A 24,247-nucleotide genomic window follows, 5' to 3' on the forward strand; every position below is an offset into this window, starting at 1 on the left:
ACAAATTCTTCATATCAATTTGTTTTCAACACGATGTGATTTGTTCAATCTTATGGAAACCTGCAAATGAAAAGAGAAAACTAGAAATGCTTTCCTATAATTCTAGCCATTGCAGAATGAGTGATATCTTTTTCAAATACTACCATCAATTAATTTGTCAAGAATTATTTTCTGTGAAAAAATCATTTGTTTCTATGTCTCATAGCTACTCATGTAAAATGTATAATCAAATGGCTTTCTTATAAATAGAAAATAAGTTGGTAAAACAGTATAGAAATCGTACCTGATAGGCAGATGAAAAGCTTCGTTAGCATTGACAATTTTCCCCCTGAAAATAAATACTGAAAGCAATTTAAAAAATAAAAAGTCCTAATTCAATAACATTCCTATTCTGTGCTTTATTTGGGTATGGAAATGACCCTCAGTTCTTGAAAATAATACTAATAGAATACAAACTCCATCAAATTCTAGGAGCTAGAAAGGCTTCAGATATGGACCCAGCTGGAGATTGTAGGTGTCTATTGTGAAATAGCCAGAGAATTTCATCACCAGATTAGGCAAAAGGTGGCAAATTTTTTGGCCACAGCAAAATTTAAAACCTCTGCAGTCCCAATAGGATTTCTATTTGCAGTGGATGAAATCAAAGATCCACATAGACTTTCTACGTTATGTGAGATTCATTTTTTTTTTTTTGGTTTTTATTTTTTTTTTTGTTTTTTTTTTAAACCCTTTAACTTCGGTGTATTGTCTCATAGGTGGAAGATTGGTAAGGGTGGGCAATGGGGGTCAAGTGACTTGCCCAGGGTCACACAGCTGGGAAGTGGCTGAGGCCGGGTTTGAACCTAGGACCTCCTGTCTCTAGGCCTGGCTCTCACTCCAATGAGCTACCCAGCTGCCCCTGTGAGATTCATTTTGCAGAGATGTTGGAGCCCAGGGATAAGAAGGCAGGTCACCCGGCTTGCTGGTCTTGAGTCCTAGGTTGGTCTTGAGTTTGGGGTTTTGAATCTGAGCAGAGAGATCATCTAGGTGACTCTGAACTGAGCCATTCGGTACCTGACTACCAAGCTGCTTTACTTTGGTTAGGCATTCAACAACATCACAGTCTACCTTAATTTAGTTATCTTGATATAGAAGAAGAATATTATAGGGTTAGAGAGCAAATCAGCCATTCAGGCTACCTAACCCCCTTTGGGGGGAGGGGCTGCTTTGACATAACTATTTGAGTGTTTCCCTGACCTTATCAATCCTTATCCATCTCCCATCCTTCCCATTCTCACCTATCATTAAACCTTTTATCAACTGGGAGCAGTGCCTAGATATATATTTTGGGGATATACTCACAACCTCCTTAAGCTGAGTTCCTCCTACTTGTAGCCCTGTAATAAATTCTAACCTCTGTGCCTGTGAGTTTCTAAGACATCAAGCTTCTCCAAGACAATCCTGTGGGGAAATAATTTAGAGAAAGTTATCATCTTCAAGAGTTTAGCCTCTCCTAACTTACTGTCTTGGCTCCGGAGTTAACAAGTCTGTTTGTTCACCATTGCAAGATTATAACTGACTTTCCAACTGCCTAGTGAGAGGGGGGAAGTGAAGGAGCATTATCACAAGATCCTGCCCCTCCCTTTTAGTCAAGCCTGCTTGTGTGTGTGTGTCCCTCCATAGACCAAAGGATTAAGAAGACTACATTGCTACTGACCCCTGTCATCTTATAATGCTTCCCAAATATAACAATTATTGGTACTAATGGAGAAATTTTTTATGTTAACCATCAACACTTATCTATAGGAAAAAATAAATTTAACTTTCAAGGGGTCTCAGGTATAGAAATCACTTATATTAGTGGATAATCTGACTTCTGGCAATACTGACAGACTATTTGTATATTTAGGTGATCCTGGCCCCCCAGGACCTCCTGGTGATCACACAGGAATAAAGGGAGAAAAAGGTTTTCCAGGAGACCAAGGTCCAACAGGTCAACCAGGAATCATAGGAGACCCTGGGCCGCCTGGGCATCTGGTAAGCCAAGAAAATTATCTTCAACGGTTTTTGGTTTCCTTTTATATGTTGACACAAAAGTATTATTATCAACTGTGTAGAGGAAGCAAGAGAATTACTTTTGAGCCCTATGCCACAGGAAAGGAATATTCCATTGGTTCACAGAACTGAAGACAAATTGGATACAAATCCTAGCACCTTGAACATGTATCAATTCATACCCACTCTCTTTCCATAAAACCTGTCCCCTCCTATTTTTCCTGTCTTCATTAATGATACCATTCTCAATATCACACAGGACAAAAACTTCAGGATTATCAGTGGCTTTCTTTCCCCTTCCTCCCATCCCATTTAGTTAAGAAGTCCCATCAATTCCATCTCCTAAAAATCTCTTCTATTCTTCCCCTTTTTAGCATTTTCCCTACTAGCACCCTAGTTTAGACCTTCACATTAACTTGCCCCAACTTATTTTCCATATTCATTATGAATTATTACTATCCCTCCTACACTCTGAAATCCTCTCTGATCCTCATATGACACTCCATGCCTTTTTACGGGCTGTCCCCCCAGGCCTATATTCATTCCATCTTCCCCCCAACTCAAAGAAGCTCTCTCTGCCTTCAAGATGCAATTCAACAACAAAACAGTTATGTTAAGGTTCTGACTATGTGCCAGGCACTATGCTTAGTATCAGAGATACAAGTATAATATTACATTTACTTTGCTTCTGCTGCCCTGTTGTTTTTTTCAAAACTCCAGCAGGAAAGATACCCCTCCCAGATTAAGATCATCACCTCTAATCTCATCACCATGCTATTAATTCAAGCCTTGACTGATCTCCACCTTCTTTAGCCCCCATTTCTCTCTGATTAGAGGGCTAAAGGGTGAAGCACCAAATTCCATCCAATGACTTTATTTATAGAAGAGAGAATTGGAGTGGGGGTAGTCAAGATGGTAGCTTAGTATTAGCAAAGCCAAAGCCCCTCTGACTATCCTTCCATACCAATCTTTAAAAAGTGCTTCAAAAAAACAGGAATTCAAACCCAAAAGCAAGACAGAGTCACAGGGCTCTCCCATAGAACACAACTTGAATGGTAGGCAGAGAGTCAATTTTCACAGGATAAGGGATCCTGGAAGCAAAACTGCACACAGAGGCAGGCTGGCCAACCACCCCACACATACATGCCTACTACTCTAGGTTCTGTGATAGGTCATAGGTCAACTTCAGTATCCCAGGATGGGGGCTAAACCAGTAAAAGAGCAACCCAGGAGTCCCAGGCCCTAGACAGGATCAAAAGTCCATCTGGCAGGCAATCTCAAACCTCAGTACCCAGATGCATTGAAGACTTAGCCCCAAAACACATTAGCTCACCCTGCCTAATCCTATAAACCAACAGAGGATCAAGAATTGGAAAGAAGCTTACAGAATCCCCACCACCACACACCCCCAAAAAAGGTCTGGGAAAATGAGCAAAAACAGAAAAAGCATGTAAATCTCAAAAACTTCTATGGGGAAAAAGAGCAAAGAGAAGAACCAACAGATATAATATAGGATTAATAATTTTGCCATATTGGCCTGGGGCAACCTGTCAGTTGCCCTGGTTGGAATGTTGACAGTGGCATGAGACATAGGGCAAAGCACCAACTGCCAGTTGAGCCAAGGGTATATAAAGCCCTGGAGACCCAGGGCTGGGTTCTGTTCTTCCCTGACTTTTTCCCTGATCACTCACTTATCCCTTACCCCCTGGGGCCCTGGGTGGTGGGAGAGAGAACACGAGTAGCTTAGGCCTAGAATAGAGTAGGGTTTAAATCAATCCTGCAAAACAATTTACCAATACTATTAGCACTGGCAAATCCTTTAGTCATAGATCAACTTTATTTATTATCCAGAGACCACATTACTCTGACCCAGGGCTGCCTGCCCTGGGTCAGCAGAAGACCATCCAGACAAGACCTATTAGCAACCTGAGTCAGATAAACCTTTCACCCTTAGTCCTCAGTTCTTCCTAACCCTCTTTCCACTGCCTTGTCCCCTTCACTCTGTTGTCAATAAAGCCCTTAGCCTTAACCAGAGAATTCTGTGCTTATTTGCCTACCATCTAAGGCCAAGCAGGGTAGGGAACTGGAAGGGTTCTGAGCAGTTTCAGCTGGAACAAACTCCATTGCTGAAGGGCAGAAAGTTCAACATCCACTTCCTGTCAGCCTACAATTCACCAATAGGAAGCTGCTTCCTCAGCAGGGAAGAGGGCTGGTAATCTGATATTTTAAAGGAGCCTGGGAGCTAGCAGTGAGACTTTCACTTGTCGCAGTGAACTGGGTTGGCTCCTTGATACGATTATAACAAGTTTCAAGTCCAGCCCGGGTATAGCTCATTTCATCCTTTCAACCAGCACCTTCCTCCTTCTAGCCTCATTACCAGCATAAGGCCCCTGACCCATTTATTACACAGAGGATGATGGGATCCAAACAACTACAAGTAAATCTTCAAAACAAAGGGGAGAGGGGAAGGGAATTGGTCTCAGGCTGTGGAAAAACTCAAAAAGGAATTTTAAAAATCAAATAAAACGGGTTGAAGAAAAATGGGAAAAAGAAAATAACAGCTTAAAAAGTAAAATTGGTCAACTGGAAAAAGAGGCACAAAAATCCAATGAAAAAAAGAGTTCCATGCAAAGAAGAATGGACCAAATGGAAAAGGAGGACCACAAGGTGATGAGAGAATAGAATTGGGAAAATAGAAGCTAATGACTTCATGAGACAACAAGGAAACAATAAAACAAAATCAAAAGAATGAAAAAATAGAAGAAAATATTAAGTATCTCATTTAAAAAAACAAGTGGCCTGGAAATATAGATCCAGGAGAGACCATAAGAATTATTTTTCTACCTGAAAGTCATGACCAAAAAAAAAAAAGTTTATATGTCATATTACAAGAAATTATTCAAGAAAACTGCCCTGATATTCTTGAACAAGAGGGTAAAATAGATATCCAAAGATCACCTTCTGCAATAAATCCCCAAGATAACTACCAGGAATACTATAGTCAAGTTCAAGAGCTCCCAGGTCAAGAAGAAAATACTGAAATCATCTTGAAAAAAACAAGTCAGATACCATGGATTACCAGTCAGGATTACACTGGATCTTCCACACTTCATGAAGGACTAGAATGCTTTTAATATGATATTCTGGAAGGCAAAAGAATTGAGTTTACAACCAAGAATTACCTCACCATCAAAACTAATGATATTCTTTCAGGGCAAAGTATGGTCATTTAATAAAATAGAACATTTCCAAGCATTCCTGAAAAAAAAACAGATATAAACAGAAAATTTGGCACCATTCAGCTAAAATATGATTTTAAAATGATGGTCCAACCCTGCCAAACTTTCTCAATGTAATATTATATCTTACCATCTACCTCAAGAAAAAAAAAAGTACATTGAGCAACATTATAATGTAGTAAATCTGTGTTTCTCTTGGTTTAAACTACAGGGAATGCCAGGCACCCCAGGTTCTCCAGGTTCTCCAGGTGAACTTGGGTTTCAAGGATTTCCAGGAACAACAGGTACTTGTCTAAATGTTCTCCACACAGCTTTAGGGAGCAAACACGATCTTCATGCTTCTGATCCAAATTATAAAACACATAATCTGATGACTAAATTCCCAAGGCATAAAGCCTTGATGGTGGGAAAATGTGCACCCCCTAGAAACAAAAATAAAAACATCTTTAAAAGTTCCAGAAAAATAGACATGAAATCTTTCATCAATAGAAACCTTTTAAGTGCTATAACCTTTATATGGTATTGTGAGGTAATGCATTTGTCTTAATTATCTTGTCTTTCCCATTAATTCCTATGATATTTTTCTCTGTATATCAAGAAAGTTAAGTAACTAAGTAATAAATTCACCCCAGATGAATGGAGCCAAAAAAATTATCTGTTGAAGACAAAGGCAGATGAGATAGGTTTCAGGAGGCAATAGAAAGAGAATGTTCTGTACTTTCAATCTGACCCTTTTATGCAGCTAATTAGCCAAAAAAAGTCAAAGTAGAAGACTCTGAAGAGCTTTGCTAGACTAGAGAGCCAAGATTGTTTAGCTACCCATTAAGAATTTCTAGCTTCAATTTCTCCTAGTAAAGATTCCAGAAACTCAATTAGGTACCCATTTCTGGCTTGCTGAGGCAGCACAGTAGCATGAGAACTGGACTTGAAGTTAAAAAGGACCAATGTTCTAATCCCATCTCTGGCACTTTCTTTCTTCTTTTTTTTTTTAAACCCTTAACTTTTGTGCATTGGCTCCTAGATGGAAGAGTGGTAAGGGTGGGCAATGGGGGTCAAGTGACTTGCCCAGGGTCACACAGCTGGGAAGTGTCTGAGGCCGGTTTTGAATCTAGGACCTCCCGTCTCTAGGCCTGACTCTCAATCCACTGAGCTACCCAGCTGCTCCCTCATCTCTGGCACTTTCTGACTATGATGGTGGAAAAGGCACAACCTCTGTGAGCCTTATGTTTCACATGCATGGAATGGAGATGATTGGCATCCTTTTATTTATTTATTTTAAACCCATACCTTCCATCTTAAAATCAATACTGTGTATTGTTTCCAAGGCAGAAGAATGGTATGGGCTAGGCAATGAGGGTTAAGTGACTTGTCCAGGGTCACACAACTAGGAAGTGTCTGAAGCCAGATTTGAACCTAGGAACTCCCATCTCTAGCCTTAATTTTCAATAATTGAGCCACTCAGCTGGCCCCATCCTTTTAGTATCATCATTTTATTATATATATATTTATTTATCATTATTACATTATTATTATCATATTATCATCATATAGAATAAAAATATTAATTAGCTTAGTGAGGGTTGTTGTACGGATTAGATGAGATAGTGTATACGGATCATTTTGCAAACTTCACAGCATTTTATCTATGTCAGTTAAGTATACATGAAGTCCTGAGGAAGTCTTTCCAGAATTGTTGAAGTCAATACTGTTGGTTCACATCACACCAGCTTTGTAAAATGAAGACAGGTGCTTTCCTCCCCAAGTTCCCAGAGTAAGACATTGGATCTTCAAGTCCTATAAATTATTATTATTGTTTTGTATTTTTTCTTGGAAACTATCTCAAAAAGTTAAAAACAAAAAAGATTTCTTCACACTGAATATTTCATTAAGGTGATAGCTTTCTGGGGAATTACTGATTCACTTTCATTATTAATGTTGAATTTTATTGTTGTGTTTTGGGATTTCTTCCCCTTAATGGAGACCCAATGTGACACCGTTGTGAAAAAATTGACTTCAAAGCCAGAAAGGCCTGTGTTTGGGTTCTGCTTCTGAGTTTACTGGCTGCTGTGATTATGGGCAAAGCCTCTAGGCCAGTGGGGACAAATACGTGAGGTTCAACATTGAGAAATGGGTACAAACTTGAATCGGACTACATTGTAGCTGTAATTTTTTAATTAAAAAAAAAAAGTAAAAATTCAATAAAACATGGATAATACCTCATTTTCAAACTAAGTCAACATGTGGTGCACAGGGATTCTTAGGCATGCTTTACTGACCCCCAATTCTATTTGAGTTTGACACCATTGCTCTTGGCAACTCTCTAAGAAGATAAATTGCAGGGAAGATGCCATCCTTTATTTCTAGGAGTCACTTCATTTAGGAATTCTCTATATCAGCAAAATCACAGACTTAGTTCCAATCCCTTATTTCACTCAAGATATCTATATATTTCCTGAAAATTATATTCACAAATTAAAAACCTTAAAATGAGTATATTGCTCATGGCATCAAACTCAAATAGAAATGAGGGCCACTAAACTATATAAAAGGGTCCCTGCATTGACCTATTAAGTAAGAAAATAACATTATCTGCATTTTATTATATTTTTATTTAGCTTAAAATATTTCCTAATGAGTTTAATCTGGTTTGGGCAACACAGACCTGTTTGACACCTCAGCTCCAGATAAAGGAATCATCTTGTTAATATCATAGTATAGTTAATTATAATTAATAATATAATATAATAGTTAATTATTGTGTTAACTAATATGTCCCTGAAGTAACATATTAACTAAGAAAATGACATATTATCCATGCTTTATTGTATTATTATTTAGTTTAAAATATTTCCCAATGAGTTTAATCTGGTCTGAGCAAGGACACCTCTGCTCCAGATTAAGGAATTATCTTGTCCTGCCTTTACTTGAGCCCAAGGCTAGGAGTCAAAATGGAACCTCACCCTTTAGTGAGTTAGGTAAGAAGCAGACGTGGTTTAAATTTACTCTCCCTTTTTTTAAACCCTTGCCTTCTATCTTAATATGAATCCTGAGACAGAAGAGCAGCAGCTGCTAGGCCATGGGGGTTTGCCCAGGGACAAACTAGTAGGAAATGTCTGAAGCCAGATTTGAACTCAGGAACTCCCAACACCAGACCCTGGCTCTTTATCTATGGAGCCACCTGGCTGCTCCCAACTACTCTAAAGCATACAAAAAAGAGATGCTCTGCCTTCTCCATATTCAGGAAAACTTTCAACAATGGCCTTAAAAACATAGATAACCATAATAGGTAAGCACTGTCCCTCACCAGGAAACTTTTAATAAGATTTGGCTTCACAGTGCCTCTTCTCTAAAATTTAATGAAATTGTATTGGTTTCTAAATTAAGAAAATTAACAGTTAAGAACCCTTGACCTATAAAGCATGTTTTTGTTGCCTCATCCACTTCACACATCTGTTTGTAGCATGGCTAAGCATGTGACTGGAATGGAATATTCATCAAATGTCAAAATTAAAAGATCTCTCTGTGTTCACATAGTTTAGATAATGCCACCTCCAACGCTCTTATTCTGGAGCCATGCCTGTTGCAGGAATCAGAGCAATGGCTCTAATGCTAGCCTCTCTGTTGTCATTGTAAACTAAACTGTAATTTCTGTTTAGAGCAGGGGTTCTTAATCTGCTGTCAGTCAACTTGTTTTTTCAGATTTTGATGATTATTTTAACATAATTAGTTTCTTTTGAAATCTTTATGTAATTCATTTTACACATTTAAAAACAAGATTCTCAGATGGGGTTCAGAGACCTGGCCAGACTGTTCAAGGGGTCCATGATGCAAAAAAGATTGAGAATCTATGGTTTAGGGTATATCACCAACCTGCAATTAGAAGTAGCTTGTACCCATTTCCCAAAGTATAAGACTACATAATTAATATACATTTTTTTTCCTTTAGGAGAAAAGGGTAATCTAGGACCTCCAGGACCATTTGGACCTCCAGGGTCAATTGGGCCAAAAGGACCTCCTGGTAAATCTATTTATTTTTTTTTCTTTATGAAGACAACAGAACATTTCTAAAATCGATCATCATTTTATTTTGTTATATCAATAGGTCAGCCTGGAGACCCCGGAACAATTAAAGTTATATCCCTGCCAGGGAGCCCAGGACCTCCCGGTCAACCTGGAGAACCAGGAATGCAAGGAGAACCAGGAGCACAAGGACCTGCTGGCTACCCAGGTTGGGAACCAGATACATAAAACTAATCATGTTATAACTATAAACCTAATCATTATATAATCAGTAATCCTATAGTAACAGCTGACATTTATAATCAAATGAAAATACCACCAGAATTAACCATCTACATTTTTTTATTTTTTACCTTCTATCTTAGAATCAAATTTTTGTTGCACTGATATTGATCCATTATAGACTACAACCTTGGAAAAATGTCAACTTTTATGTGTTTTCTAGAGAAATAAATGTGTTTTAGATGTTTGTCCTGATTATTATATGCCACAATTTATTAAAGTTTAATATATATTTATAAAATATGAGTTCTCTGCAATATAAACTTTTCATATGAAAAAATAAGTTGCTTTGCCCAGTAAAGTGCAAGTGGGTGCTTAAAACAGTGGAATCTCTTAAAAGGGGGAATATTATGTTAGATAATTACAATTATTATCTAATTACATTAGATCCCTACCAGGAAAAGACAAGGATTATATCTGTTATTTCATTACTTCACCCAAATCCTTCTCTACAATTTATTTCTAATTCTTAGAAAGCTTCCCAGAGAGCACTGCAAATCTCTCTGTGTGCATTAAACCATTTCACTAAGAGCTGCTATATCTCAGGCACCATGTTCAGTAGAAAGAACACTAGACTTTGGAATAAGAAGTTATAGACTGGGGTCCTTGTCATGCCCCTCATCCAATGATTATTTTTGGAAGTTGTTTTGGAATGTTGGGTCATATATCTTAAATTTTGCTAAATTTAACTTAATTATTAATTAATTTGTCAAATTAATTAATTTTTTTTTTATCCTGGGACTCTATTCTAGGAGCATAGGGCCACAACCAGTAGGCAATGGGTCGCTCAGGGTCACCCAGCTGGGAAGTGTCTGAGCCCGGATTTGAACCTAGGACCTTTCGTCTCTAGGCCTGGCTCTCAATCCACTGAGCTAGCCTAGCTGCCCCTACTTTAGGTTGCAGTTTCTTTAGCAGATGTAGTTTTTACAGGGTGGGGTTGCTAGCCCCACGCCCAATCCTCCTCCTTTTTCATCCGGGCTAGGGACTGTCCTTAGCCCAGGAGTGGTAAGGGTGGGCGATAGGGTCAAGTGACTTGCCCAAGGTCACACAGCTGGAAGTGTCCAAGGCTGGACTTGAACCTAGGACCTCCAGTCTCTAGGCCTGGCTCTCAATCCACTGAGCCACCCAGCTGCCCCATTAATTAAATTAATCAATTAAATTTAAATAAATAATTAAAATAAACTTAAATTGTTTGCATTATTAATCATCGAATTACATATGAACAGAATCTCCATGTCATAGACATTAAACTCTAGAAAGACAGGAAGGGTAAAGAGGCATCAAGAGAATAAATATTTCAATTGAACCTCACCACTGAGTAGGTACTTTTTTATTCTCATTGCACAGTTGAAAAAACTGAAACAAACAGTGACTCAATGACCTGCCCCAAATCATACAAATAGTCAGTGTCTGGGAACAGATTTGAACTCAGGTTTTCCTGGCTCCAAGGCCAGCACTCTAAGCACTGTGGCACCTAGATGCTTCTTCAATTTTTTATGATTTTTTCCCCATATTATGAGAATGATGGTTGATTATTTTGTTTTTGTTTTACTTTTCCACATTTATGAATGTAATGTTGCAATGTTTGGTGCTGACTAGGCCTTCAAGGACCAAGAGGTCAACCAGGGAAACCTGGAAAACCAGGAATTCCTGGACCAGTTGGAGAAAAAGGCAACAAAGGACCTAAAGGAGAAATTGGTAAGTGCATTTATATGTATTTTTTTTTCAACAAAAATAGACTTGTAAAGAGTCATTTGCCAAAAGAAATAAGTACCATATTGTGTTTAGTAAAAGGCTATGTAACTTCAAAGGTAATCTGGGTTTTTTTGGTTTAATCTTCCTCTTTTTTTTTTAACCCTTACCTTCTGTTTTAGAATCAATATACTAAGTATTAGTTCCAAGGCAGAAGAGTGGTAAGGGCTAGGCAATGGGGGTTAAGTGACTTGATCAGGGTCACACAGCTAAGAAGTATCTGAGGCCAAATTTGAACCCTGGACCTCCCACCTCTAGGCCTGGCTCTCTATCCACCAAGCCACCTAGATGCCCTATTACCCTTCTTCTTACCCACAGAGCCATAAGAGCTGGTCAATAGGAACAAAAAAGAAACCTAGGAATTTTTGGACAGAGCAGTCTTCTCATCTATTCTATAGCCCTGCATTGCCCTATCTCTAGAACCAAAAGAAGGGAAGAGAAAGGTAAAAGGAATAAACATTTATATATATATCACCTACTACATGCCAAGCATTGTGCTAGATACTTTACAGATATTATCCCACTGCAGCCTCACAATAGCTCTGCAAAATAGGTGTTGTTTTTATCTTGTATTTTACAACTGAAGAAACTGAAGCAAGCAGACATTAAGTGACTTATCCAGGGTCACACAGCTAGTAAAGGCTTGAGAATGGATTTGATCTCGGGTTTTCCTGACTCCAGGATCCACCCTATCCATTGTGCTGCTTCTAAGACAGGAGAACACAAGAGGAATTGGACAAAGTGACTCCTTTTGTTTTATCTGCATGGCTATTTTGAACAGACCCATTTCTAACAAGTCAGGCAGAATATGATGAAGCATTAATAGATATATTAATTTCATAAGCTCAATCCTACCCTTTGCATGTATAGATCTGTCACTGAATATGGAAACTAGCAGTAAAGCCAGAAAAACAAATAAAATAGATATTGCTGGAGTAGCATCTTGATACTTACATAAGACTGACTATTCTGAACTAAAACATAGACATGTTTCCTACCTTGGTTGTTCTATTGACATCTTAGACTTGGACAAAAACAACTGCTTGAGTTGCCAACTCTACTTGGCATTTTAGATCCATTTGTCAGAGTGATCAACCTGAACTAAATATTGCCTGCTGCCAAAGCTGCATGAAAATATTCTCTGCATCCCTGTTGGAAATTGGCTGCTGTTCAAACCTAAAATTTATCATATCACTGAATTTTTTAAACTAAGAAAAAATGTTTTAAACCTTCCTGTTTTCTAATACTAAATTGCCCAACCCTATAAGATATGACAGATGTTAAAAGTTGAAATTTGAAAAAGTTGAATATGGGGTCAACAATAGCTCTTACTAAATGTTGAATCTGGAGTAATCTGAAGAACCCTTGAAATGTGTGCTTTGCATGATTATACCGATGGTTTAGGGCCACCACATTTTCCTAATTTGAAAATATAAATGATCAAATATCTTCCATAATTTGTTCAAAGCATAAAATGGGGTAGTTCACTTCCACCCTAGAAAAACAAAAAACAAAAAACCTATATTGTATATTAGAACAATATAAATTTCAAGTATTGTATGTAATCAATATTTAATAAATAGAAAAGCCAACTAACTATAGAAATAGATAGATATTGTTGGGCCATTTGTAGAAAATGGCCCACTTAATGGATAAGGCTTGCCCAAATGCAGAGAAACATCTAAGATCTGTTAAAATTCACGAAGCTGGTAAATTCTGACTTTAAACAATAGACGAGTCTAACCTTCCCAAGTAGAAACAATTTCTCCTATTATAATCTACCTTTCTGATTCACCAGAACTAAGTTCTTGAAGCCAGAATATCTCACAGGTGTGCTGTCCTGTATTTTATTTTGCTTACCTTTTCAATCTGAATCAAAGATTTTTTTAGTTAGAAAGGGACTTCAGCATTCCCTCTTTCTTTGTATTCTTTGATCTTTCTTTATCCAATGGCACCTTCCCCATCCCTTCAAATGTAAACCCCTGAGCCTTAAAAAAAAATTCCCTTGAAACTGCCAGCCCCTCAAGTTGTAGTCCTATATCTTTCCTCTCTTTCAGTCAAACTCAAAGAGAAAGCAGCCGTTTATAGGTGTCCTCCACTATTTCATGCGCCAGTCATTTCTGTCTCCTTCATTCTGACTTCTGACTACCACTGAACTAAATGCTCTCTTCAAGAGTTACCAACATTTTTTTTAATTGCTAAATCCAGGAGCCTTTTCTTAGCACTCAGGCTTCTTGACTTCTTTAGAGCCACTAACTTAAAAATCCATGCCTTCTTCCTGGATTCTCCTTCCTGGTTTTTTGTGACAGTGGTTCTCCTTCTTGGTTCTCTCCTTTATAGTCTCCTCTGTAGGCTTGACCTGGGCCTTCTCTTTTTGAACTTACTTTCTCTCATTAGTTTCATCTGGTCCCATGAGATTAATTATTATCTCTATGTAGAGGACTCCAATATCTATATCATCTAGTCCTCTCATTTTCCTATGCTCTACTCCCCTAACTGCAGATTGGACACATTTCCACCTGAATGTTCCAAAAGGATCTCCAACAGGTCCAAAACAGAATTTTCTTTCTTTTTTGAAAATGTTTAATTCTTACTGATATCTTTTTTTATATATCGCCTTCATTTGGGGATATTTCAGCCTTCCTCCCCCTACCTGGTTGTGACTTTCCCTTTAATAAAGAAGATAAAGAGAATAAACAGGTCAGCAAAACTAACCATGACATCAATCAAGTCTGCCAGTATATTAATTGTTCCATATAGTCTCCCACCTCTGCAGAGAAGGATAAGGAAGATTCATTTTCTCATCTCTTCAGAAAAAAAAGCACAATTATTATAATTGCACAGACCCATTTACATTTTGTACTTTGTTTGCCTGGTTCTGCTTAATTCCCTCTCTACCAGTTCATCTAAGTCTTCCCATGATCCTCTGAATTTTTTATTACGTTTTCTAGCACAGTAATATTCCATTACTCACATGTTATGGAATAAGGCAAAAATGTTGATATGAGGGGAGGAATAAAGGGGATAGCTGAGGTAAGGGATGAATGGGTAGTATATAGGAAGATAAGGGAATGAATGGGAGTATATAGGAGGGCCGCTCAAACAGGCTAGTTACTGAGGCTAGAGGACAGAGGTACTGTGAGGAAAATAGGTTGAGTCCTTTAGGCAGGGAAGGTATCTTTATTATACAAGAGGAATTGGGTCAGCCAGAAATATTTTAGATCTGGCTGGAGGGTACTGTGAGGAAATAGGCTGGATCCTTCAAGCAGGCAAAGGGTTTCTCTTGTTAATTTCTAAAGTCCCTTGAGGGAGGAGTCAAGAAGGCTCCTCCCTGCCAGTGAAACTGAATGTCTGCAGAAAGTCTCGGCTGGGTACTTCCTGCCCAAGATGGATGCCTAGGTTGCCCTCAAGAAATAAAAGGAAAGTAATTTCTTCCCTCTTTACCCTTTGCCTTAGTATTCAATTCAATGATTCACCAGAGGCTTTGTGTAGATATTAAAAGGGGATTTATTAATGTTAGGGATAAACTGAGGGAGAGAGGGTTTGAAGGTTTTATAACTGCTACTAGGGAGAAAGCTAGTGACAGGAGAGAGGGTCAGACTGAGAGAGGCTGGCTCCCCAGTCAGGAAGGTTTCACTGCCCTGAAGTAAAAGTATTTATCAAATCACTAAATAAGGGGGTGGCTTGATTTAGGATGTCCTTCTTGCCTACAGAAACTATGTCCAACCACCAAACCACCCTTCCTCCCAGAGCCCAATGGGGAAATTCAGGGAAATAGCAGAATGCAAATGGAGAGGTCAGGGAGAGGTCCAGAGAAATCAGGCTAGGTCCAAATGCCCCAAAGACAAAAGGCTACCGGCAAAGGCAAAAGCCAAAAGCCAAAAACCCCAAAGCCAACAGGCAAAAGCCCCTCAGTTGGAACTTCAGGACTATTTGTAGAATCAGGCTCCAACTGTTTTTCTGTGAACATTCTAAAACTTCTAACTGCCAGAGCTGCTACAGTTGATTTGCAAAAGCGAAAGATTCTGCTGCAAACTGCATTACACATACCATAATTTTTTCAGCCATTCCCCAATCAATAAACTTTTCTTAAGCATCTGCAGTGTGCCAGACAATGTGCTAAGAACTAGGGATGTATGAGACAAAAAATGAATCAATTCCTGTTCCTACTTTCTTTCCAGTTCCTTACAAAAAAGGAGCTGCAATGAATATTTTGGTGGATATGGAAACATTCTAGCTTTAACCTCTTCAGGATATATGCACATCACTGGAAATCTGTGTTATAAAGAAAAGAGGCTTTTGAAGAACAAGGGGTCCAGATAAAAAGTGTCATTCCACACAAAGAAAACTTTAACAAACTTTATTGATATTCACCAGGGGAGAACAGCTGGGCGTGAAGTGAAACCTCAGAGTTGTTTAGATTTTCATTTCTCTTTATATTAGTGATTTGAAGCATTCTTTTTACTAATAATCAACCTGCTATTCTTTTGAGGACTATTTGCTAATATCCTTTGGGCACATATTCATTTCCTCTTAGAGATTTCCGTAAGTTGCCCATATGTCTTGGACATTAGACTCTTATCAGAGATATCTGGTACTAAGGTTTTTTTTTCCTCATTTGATTTCTTCCCTAGTTGCATTAATTTTGTTCACATACGAGCTTTTCAGTTTTATGTGATAATAATTATCTTTATGATCACCTTTATGGATGTTAAGAATGCACCCCCTAAACATAATATGAAGGTACCTAATCTGATTCCATTTTTAAAATATGACCTTTAATATTCAAGTCTGATCTATTTTGAGCTTATTGTGGTATATGGTTTAAGGCACTGGTCAAAACCTTATTTACACCAAACGTTTTTCCACTTTTGCCACTAGTTGTAAAATCAGGAGCTTTTTCCCAAATAACTTATTTTCTCTGGTTTATTAAACACTGAGGGTTCTTTTTTAATTATCGTTCCCTGATCAACTGTGATAGACTTAGCTACATTCAGAAATACAAAGATCCAGGACAATTCTCAGGGACATATGACAAAGAATGCTATCACTCCAGAGAAAGAACTATTAAAGTCAGAATGCAGATGAAATCATATGATTTTTCAATTGCTTATTTGGGTTTATGTTTAAGGGTTTTGGTTTCATAAGATTATTCACAAAAATGAATAATATGGATAAAAATAAAATTAATTTTTAAAAATTATCATCCTCCTGAAACCCACTTCTCTTCTTAACTCCCCTATTTTTGTTGATGGTACAAGCCACCGCTTGCCTCTTCTAGTCATCCTGGAAACCTTGGAGTCATCCTCTACTCCTCCCTCTTATCCTCAACATCCACTCAATTGCTAATCCTCATCTATTCTCTCCCCACAATTCTTCTTGCATCTATGCCCTTCTATTCACTCACTCTGCCACTAACCTAGTTTAGACCCTCATTATCTCTCCCTTAACTACTGCTATAGGCTCCTAATTGGTCTCTCTCCTTCCAGTTCCTTCCCACTCCATTTCATCCTCTATCTCATTGCCACAGTAATATTCCAGAAGCACAGTTCTGACCATGAAGACACTGTCTGATGACTCTGGTGCTCCTTGTTGCCCAGAGGACAAAATACAAATTCTTCTCTTTGGCATTTAAAGCCCTTCAGAATCTAGCTTCAATATATCTTTCTGGTCTGATTACACATTACCTCCCACCCTCTGTTTCAGGCACATCAATCTATTGACTATTCTCCAACTGCAGCATCACACTTGCCAACTCAATGCCTTTGCATAAAGGGTCCTCCTATCTTTGGAATGCTATTACTCATTATTACTTACCTTTTAGTGACTCTGACTCCCTTCAGGGTTCAGCTCAAGTGCCATCTTCTGTATGAAACCCTTCAGGAGTTAGTGTCCTTCCTTCTCCCCTTTCTGAAATCACCTTTTGTATTTTTTAATATTTTTTTGCATTAGCTTATCCATTTATGTTGGTGCACAGACACACACACAAAACTCCTCAAGGGAAGGAATTTCATTTTTCATTTTTTTTAAAACCCTTACCCTCAGTCTTAGAATCAATACTGTATATTGGTTCCAAGGCAAAAGAGCACTAAGGGCTAGACAATGGGAGTTAAGTGACTTGCCAGGGGTCACACAGCTAGGAAGTGTCTGAGACCACATTTGAACTCAGGATCTCCCATCTCTAAGCCTGGCTCCCAATCTGCTGAGCCACCCAGCTGCCATCAAAGGTCTTCATTTTATCTTTGTATCCCAAGTACTTACAGCAGTGCTGGACACATGTCTAATGCTTAATAAATTTTTGCTGAGTTTATTGTTCAAGTACAGGAAAACCTCACAATTATTTTGCTAACATACCTCCTTCAGAATGTTTTGAAATTTCAATTGATGTTGTTTGCCTCTCTAAGATTTATGATATTTGAGCTAAATCAATTCATTTAATGAATATTTGAGTGCCCACTATGTATAGGATGCTGTGTAGGTATTAGAGGGGATACAAATATGATTAAGAAATAATTTTTTTCAAAGAACTTCAGTATATTAGGGAGAGGAAACAAATGTCCACAAATAATTATATCACAAAACATAAGATACTGTTTGGCTAAATCACAAAAAGTGATGTCCACATTCATTCAATTTATTCATTCTTTGTTGGAGTACCTATTTTATGTAGGGTAGGTAGGCAGTGCAGTTGATAGAGCACTGGGTCTAGAGCAGGGGTAGGCAACTTTTTTGGCAGTGAGAGCCATAAACGCCACATTTTTTAAAATATAATTTCGTGAGAGCCGTACAGTGCTCACAGTGCGTGCTCCTGTAACAGCGCGTGCTCCTGTAACAGCCCCTGAAAAAAAAAATGACTTTATGGCTCCTGCAGAAAGAGCCATATCTGGCCCTCAAAAGAGCCAGATATGGCTCGAGAGCCATACGTTGCTGACCCCTGGTCTAGAGTCAGGAACATCTGAGTTCAAATTTAGCCTCAAACACTTACTAGCTGTGTGATCCTGAACAAATCTCTTGGCCTCAAGTTTCTTCATCTTTAAAATGGGGGTAATGATAGTGTCTTTGTGAGGCTCAAATAGGATAATAATTGTAACATACTACATTAATACTATCTATTATTATAAGATACAACAGGTAGTTCCATGTATAAAACATATATTAAAGATTTATTGAGCAATTTTAGTTGACAAGTTTGGAAGTTGGTGATAATATACATACTCTTCAGTAATGTTTTGTTCATATTTCCTCTAACATTTAAGTATATAATTTTAAGGACCTCCTGGGTCAGTTGGATTGCCTGGATTAAAAGGAAAACCTGGAAACTTTGGACCACCTGCAACTGGGCCATCCATCAAAGGTTTTGTTTTCACCCGTCACAGCCAATCAACAGAGATTCCTTCATGCCCAAGAGGAACAGAGCCCCTTTATAGTGGCTATTCTCTTCTCTTTGTGCAGGGAAATGAACGAGCTTATGGACAAGACCTTGGTAATATCTTAGATCTCATTTAAATAATTTATTTCATAAAAGTGAAGACTTTGTATAATTTGGTGTAGTTACCCCAGAAATTAAACCTTAAAAACAAAACAAAATCACAGGCAATCAGATTTTGAAGTAAAAGAAAATAACCTCCCCCAAATTGTTATTTCTCTCTCTTTCTCTCTCTCTCTCTCTCTCTCTCTCTCTCTCTCTCCATTTTAGAACAGAAGTATATATGTTAGGAAAGGGAAAAGAGAAAAATGTTAGAAATGAATTCAAGTATGATACTGCCCCTAATCCAATGAGAAAGCAGATTAGTTTCCACACTACCTATTATTTTCTTGAAATATGAGAGTGTTTGGCTCTACTGAACTTTTCATTTTGGACTTTAATTGCCCACACCTATCCCGTATTATCTCCCAAATTTCTTATGGAGTTTACTTCCAATACTTATTTTTAGTTCAGAAAGCAAATCAATCCTTGATCTGTCTATACTGTCATCCTAGAATAAGTGTGAGAATAATCCTGTCAAGGCTTCATCCCACTCATTCCAAATAGTATTGAATCAAAACATCTGCCTGCCTTTAAATCTTAAATTTGTTATTTTTTACAAGTCTACTGAGCAATGAGTATTCATATTGGAAATTCAGAGTGCGATTGCCACAAGGGCATTGAGGACAATTTTTTACCTATGCAAATATAAGGATACATGATTTCATTGGTGTGACTATTCCCTGCACCAGTATAGGTCATAGCTCCTCTAGTCTTCAGAAGGCATTTTCCCAAGTTTCTGGAGCTGAAAATAATTATCAGCCTTATAGTGATAAACCTCCTGATCTGAGCTAAGTGTGTGTTTCACAAGGTTTATAGTGTAGTTTCCAGTGTGGAAGGACTTTCCGCCCAAACCTGAAACTGTACTTGTAGACTGGGGCCCCAGGATCACATCCATACTCTGAAAAGTATGGTTTTAGTGGAGATTCTTTACATATAACTTCCAAAAAAAACTCCTAAAGTATCCTAAATGTTCAACAACAACAAACCTGCCCAAGATTTCATTGAATTGTCATATGAATAGCCTTTCAGTGTTTCAATTTGATGATGCTTTTATTTATAGAATTGATATTTTGCCATTATCCAGTTTTTCTCTAAGTACTTTGGATTATGCTTTATTAAAGTGACTCTAGTTGTGATAATAAAATTAATTTTCAGCTAGTAAAGATGGTCAATCCTCTTTTTTCACAGGAACTCTTGGTAGCTGCCTACAACGTTTTACCACAATGCCATTCTTGTTCTGTAATACCAACGAAGTGTGCAATTTTGCATCCCGAAATGACTATTCATATTGGCTGTCAACGAAAGCACAGATGCCGATGAACATGGCCCCAGTCACTGGCAGAGCTTTGGAGCCTTATATTAGCAGGTACAAAATTACTTCCTTATGCTTTTGATAAGGTTATGAAAATTTAGTTTAATAGTCATTCCATATTCTGTGTGGGATGCAACTTATGATGATGATAGTGTCGGAAAGTGGTGGTGTTTGCCACATTTTGTGTCATGTTGCAGATGTACAGTCTGTGAAGGTCCTGCAATGGCCATAGCAGTTCACAGTCAGACCACTGACATCCCTTTATGTCCGGATGGCTGGATTTCTCTTTGGAAAGGATTTTCTTTTGTCATGGTAAGAGAAAAAGCTGAAGCAAAAGCATAGCAGATGCTATTTCTAGCAGCAAAACAGGCTAATGTACAAAGTCCTTAGTCTGACACCTGAAAATGATCCTTTCTAATGCTTCTGTTTTCCCAGTATACAAGTGCAGGCTCAGAAGGCTCTGGGCAAGCACTAGCATCCCCTGGGTCCTGCCTGGAAGATTTTCGTGCCAATCCATTTATAGAATGTCATGGCAGGGGAACTTGCAACTACTATTCAAATTCTTATAGTTTCTGGTTGGCTTCATTAAATCCAAGAAGGATGTTCAGGTAAATATTCAAAGGCAAACTGTGTCTGGAGACTCAACAGGAAAACCATTCCATGGTTACCTAGAACAGCATTTCTTTTCGTTTTTGCTTTTTAAATAAATTCTAGGGAATATCTTTATATTGCCTAAATGTATTTATACCATTACCCCCTCCCAGAAGGCTATCCTCTATGACAAAGAATTGTTTTTAAAAGGAAGAATAAAATATTTCAGCAAAATTGATTTATGTATTGAAAAAAACATCTGAAAATTCTCACAATTTTCCCTATCCATGGCCCTCTCAGGCTCTACAAAGGAGCAGGTTGGGATGTCTTTTTTGTAACTACTTTTTGGGCTACATGTGTCCCTTGTAATTTGGCAACATTCATTTCCAGTTGTTCTTTGGTGGTAGTTGTTCCCAATTACATATTTGTAGCCATTGTGTATGTTGTTTACTTATTTAATTCAAACATCAATTCACATTATCTTTCCAGATTTCTCTGTATTCATCATATTTGGTGTTTCCAAGCACAGTAACATTCCACTATATATACCACAACTGATTTGGCCATTCTCCACTTACTGGGCATTTATTTTGTTTCCAATTCTTTATTAGCAACATTCTGATGTTATTTGTCTCACGTGCAAAGAATCTACCAATACTACTAAAAGCACATTCAGATTGGCACTATCAGCATCTAAGCACTTTAGAACCAAGCTCAGCCAGCACATAATGTAATTATGAATGTCAGCAAAGCATGTCCTAATTAAAACATTTCTAATATCATGTATGCTATTCATTTGCTAGAAAGTAGTAAGGGGCTGAGGGAGCAGTGGGAGTCAATCAGTGAGACCAGAGTTTGAAAACAGATTCTGACATTAGCTGTGTGACCTTTTGCAAGTCACTTAAGTCAGAGCCAGTTTTCTTCATCTATATTACTAGCACCTATCTCACTTACTTGTTATGAGGATAAAATGAGAAAATACCTTGAAGTACTAAATAAATGCAAGCTATTATTATAATTACACAATGATCTGATGACTTTGAGAAAAGTATCAGAACAATAAGTAATGGGATCTAGAACATGAGATTTCAAAAATGGAATGGAGATGGCACAATCAAAATAAAGCTAGGACTAAGAAATTCTATTTAGGTTATTATTACTAATGGAATCACCTTTTCTACCTGATGGAATGCTTCTTGAAGGAAGCTATTATTCATAGACAATCAACTTGTTCTTATCTCCACATTTTTCAAATATGCCCCATTAGATCCACTCACAAAGCCTAATCGCTTCTCACCTGGATTATTAAAATAGTTACTATAATATTGCTATAATAATATTATGAAATTTAATGAGATTATTATACTTGATCAAATACTATTTGGTCTCCCTTCTTCCAGTTTCTTCCCATACCAAACTACCATCCACACAGGCACCAAGGTGATTTTCCTAAAGGGCACCTCTAACCAGTGGCTTCCTCCTATCTCTCTTATCAAACAAAAACTCAAATTTCTGGCAATTTATACTCTTCACCATCTGGCCCTTTCCTATCACTCTGATCTTCTCAAACACAACCTCCCTCCGGGTACTCTCTGGTCCAGTCATCCATACTTGCCCACTTGCTATTTGTTCCACCCATCTCCTATGTCCAAGCCTTTGCATTGGCTGGAATGCTCTCCTTCTTCATCTCTGATTCTTGGACTCTCTGGTTAACTCCAAGCCTCAGCCTCTTTCAGAGCCCTTCCCTGGTCCCTAAGCTGTTAGTACTCTCCCTCCTAGAGTGACCCTGGCATTTGCTTTTCATCTGTTATTTATAATCTTATTTCTTTACATGTTATCTTCCTCCTCAATATGTAAGGTCCTTATTAAGGGCAGGTATTATTCTACTTAGCATCATGCCTGGGACATAATAAACACTATTATTTGTTGACAGATAATTTGGGATGAAGTGGCACAAATGCACTTATCCCTACAGTAACATGATCTTTTATTCTCTATTCCACCAGAGATCCATTATCACCATTTTCATCCATATCTGAATCATCAACTTTCTGTAGAGTAATGAAATCTTCAAAAATCTGTTTTAAAATTTTTTTCAGTATTTCATGTAATGAAGTAATCTTTAAAAAGTATTTTGAGCTACTGTGTTCCTGGTTTTGAGTTACCATATTTATGCATATGTAAACACAGGATGGTTTCTTACATTTTCTAAAAGCAGGAACTCCCCCGGGGTAATGTCAGTCAATCGGTCAACAAACATTCCTTAAGTATTTACTAGGTGCTAGACACTTTTTCTCTTTGAGAAATGGGGCTATTGGGGGTTTTTTCTTTGTATCTGAAGCATGTACAATATACTAGCTAAATGTCAGTGGACTAATTTAAACAAATGTTTTCTATTTAATATTTTTTCCCCAGAAAACCTACTCCATCTACTGTGAAAGCTGGAGAGCTAGAGAGTATCATCAGTCGTTGTCAAGTGTGCATGAAGAGAAGAGACTGATGAAATAAATAAAACTGCTACCAAAGCAGAGAATGGTCATTTTTTAAAGCAATGATCTAACAAATAGCAGTCTAGCTATGCTACCACGAAAACTCCTATTAAGAATAAAATTGTTGTACTGTGCCACCAGATTATTCACAAAAGTATTACTACTGCCTTTGGATCACTGTTGGCTTAAAGTACCAAATAAATGGTGGTTGAAATGAAACTAAATGCCCCAAATCAAATGGGGTGTGCCTCAAAGTATACTAAGGCTCATTTACCTGCTCTCCAAGACACCAGGGAAAGTTAATTCTTGGTTCCTAAAGGACATTTATAAGACCGTTTCAATAGGCAAAAGTATCCTGGAAAGAAGATGACTCACAACACTTATTATACCTGCTAAAGAATAGGACAAAGGTGACCCTGTCTCAGGGCCACATATTTCCCAAAACCAATTCAAACCACCTAAATCTTCTATCAGCAGGGAACCCAAGGCTGATGCTAACTCAAAAAAGGAACCAGACAACTATATGTACACTAATAAAAATTTTTAAAGAGTATGGACTCATTGCATGTCTCACTGTAACACCTACCTAGCAAAATATATAAAAGTACCTTATTAATATAAAGTGAAATATAAATTAAAGCTATCAAATTATCACTTAAAGTAGGCAAAACTCAAACCATTTAAATATTCATTTTAACAGATTGTTTTTCATCTGCCTTTTGAAAATATTCTTCTCTTTAACATTCCCCCAAACCTCTAGACTCTTCTATTAGGAAATAGATATACTCATCTTCCCACCTCACTCTCCAAAGCCCTGGGGATTATCAGTTACCCATGGCCAGAAAGGAAGTAGGGCAAATGGACAGTCAAAGTGAGAGTTATTAGATATGCAGCCTATGAAACAGTAAAAGAGCTTCCAGGACAAACAGAAGCAAAGATCACTTAAGCTGTAGAGGAGAAATAGGGCCATGGATATCAATGAAGTATCTCTACAAGTGTC

The 24,247-nt window shown here is 37.8% G+C and overlaps 1 protein-coding gene across 1 annotated transcript in view; it reads left to right on the top strand.

The window, feature by feature from the left end:
• The window catches only part of COL4A3 (collagen type IV alpha 3 chain), a 158,751-nt gene extending 134,947 nt beyond the window's left edge, over positions 1-23,804 (top strand). The window contains exons 43-52 of the mRNA XM_044670796.1: positions 1,889-2,016; positions 5,485-5,557; positions 9,220-9,291; positions 9,376-9,501; positions 11,175-11,273; positions 18,598-18,810; positions 20,044-20,221; positions 20,365-20,479; positions 20,603-20,775; positions 23,174-23,804. Of these exons, the coding sequence (XP_044526731.1) occupies positions 1,889-2,016; positions 5,485-5,557; positions 9,220-9,291; positions 9,376-9,501; positions 11,175-11,273; positions 18,598-18,810; positions 20,044-20,221; positions 20,365-20,479; positions 20,603-20,775; positions 23,174-23,258 (1,262 nt within the window). The 3' untranslated portion in view covers positions 23,259-23,804. The remainder of the gene's footprint in view (positions 1-1,888; positions 2,017-5,484; positions 5,558-9,219; positions 9,292-9,375; positions 9,502-11,174; positions 11,274-18,597; positions 18,811-20,043; positions 20,222-20,364; positions 20,480-20,602; positions 20,776-23,173) is intronic.
• Positions 23,805-24,247: the final 443 nt, after the last annotated feature.

The sequence above is a fragment of the Gracilinanus agilis genome, chromosome 3 (assembly GCF_016433145.1).
Source record: "Gracilinanus agilis isolate LMUSP501 chromosome 3, AgileGrace, whole genome shotgun sequence".
Lineage (NCBI taxonomy): Eukaryota > Metazoa > Chordata > Mammalia > Didelphimorphia > Didelphidae > Gracilinanus > Gracilinanus agilis.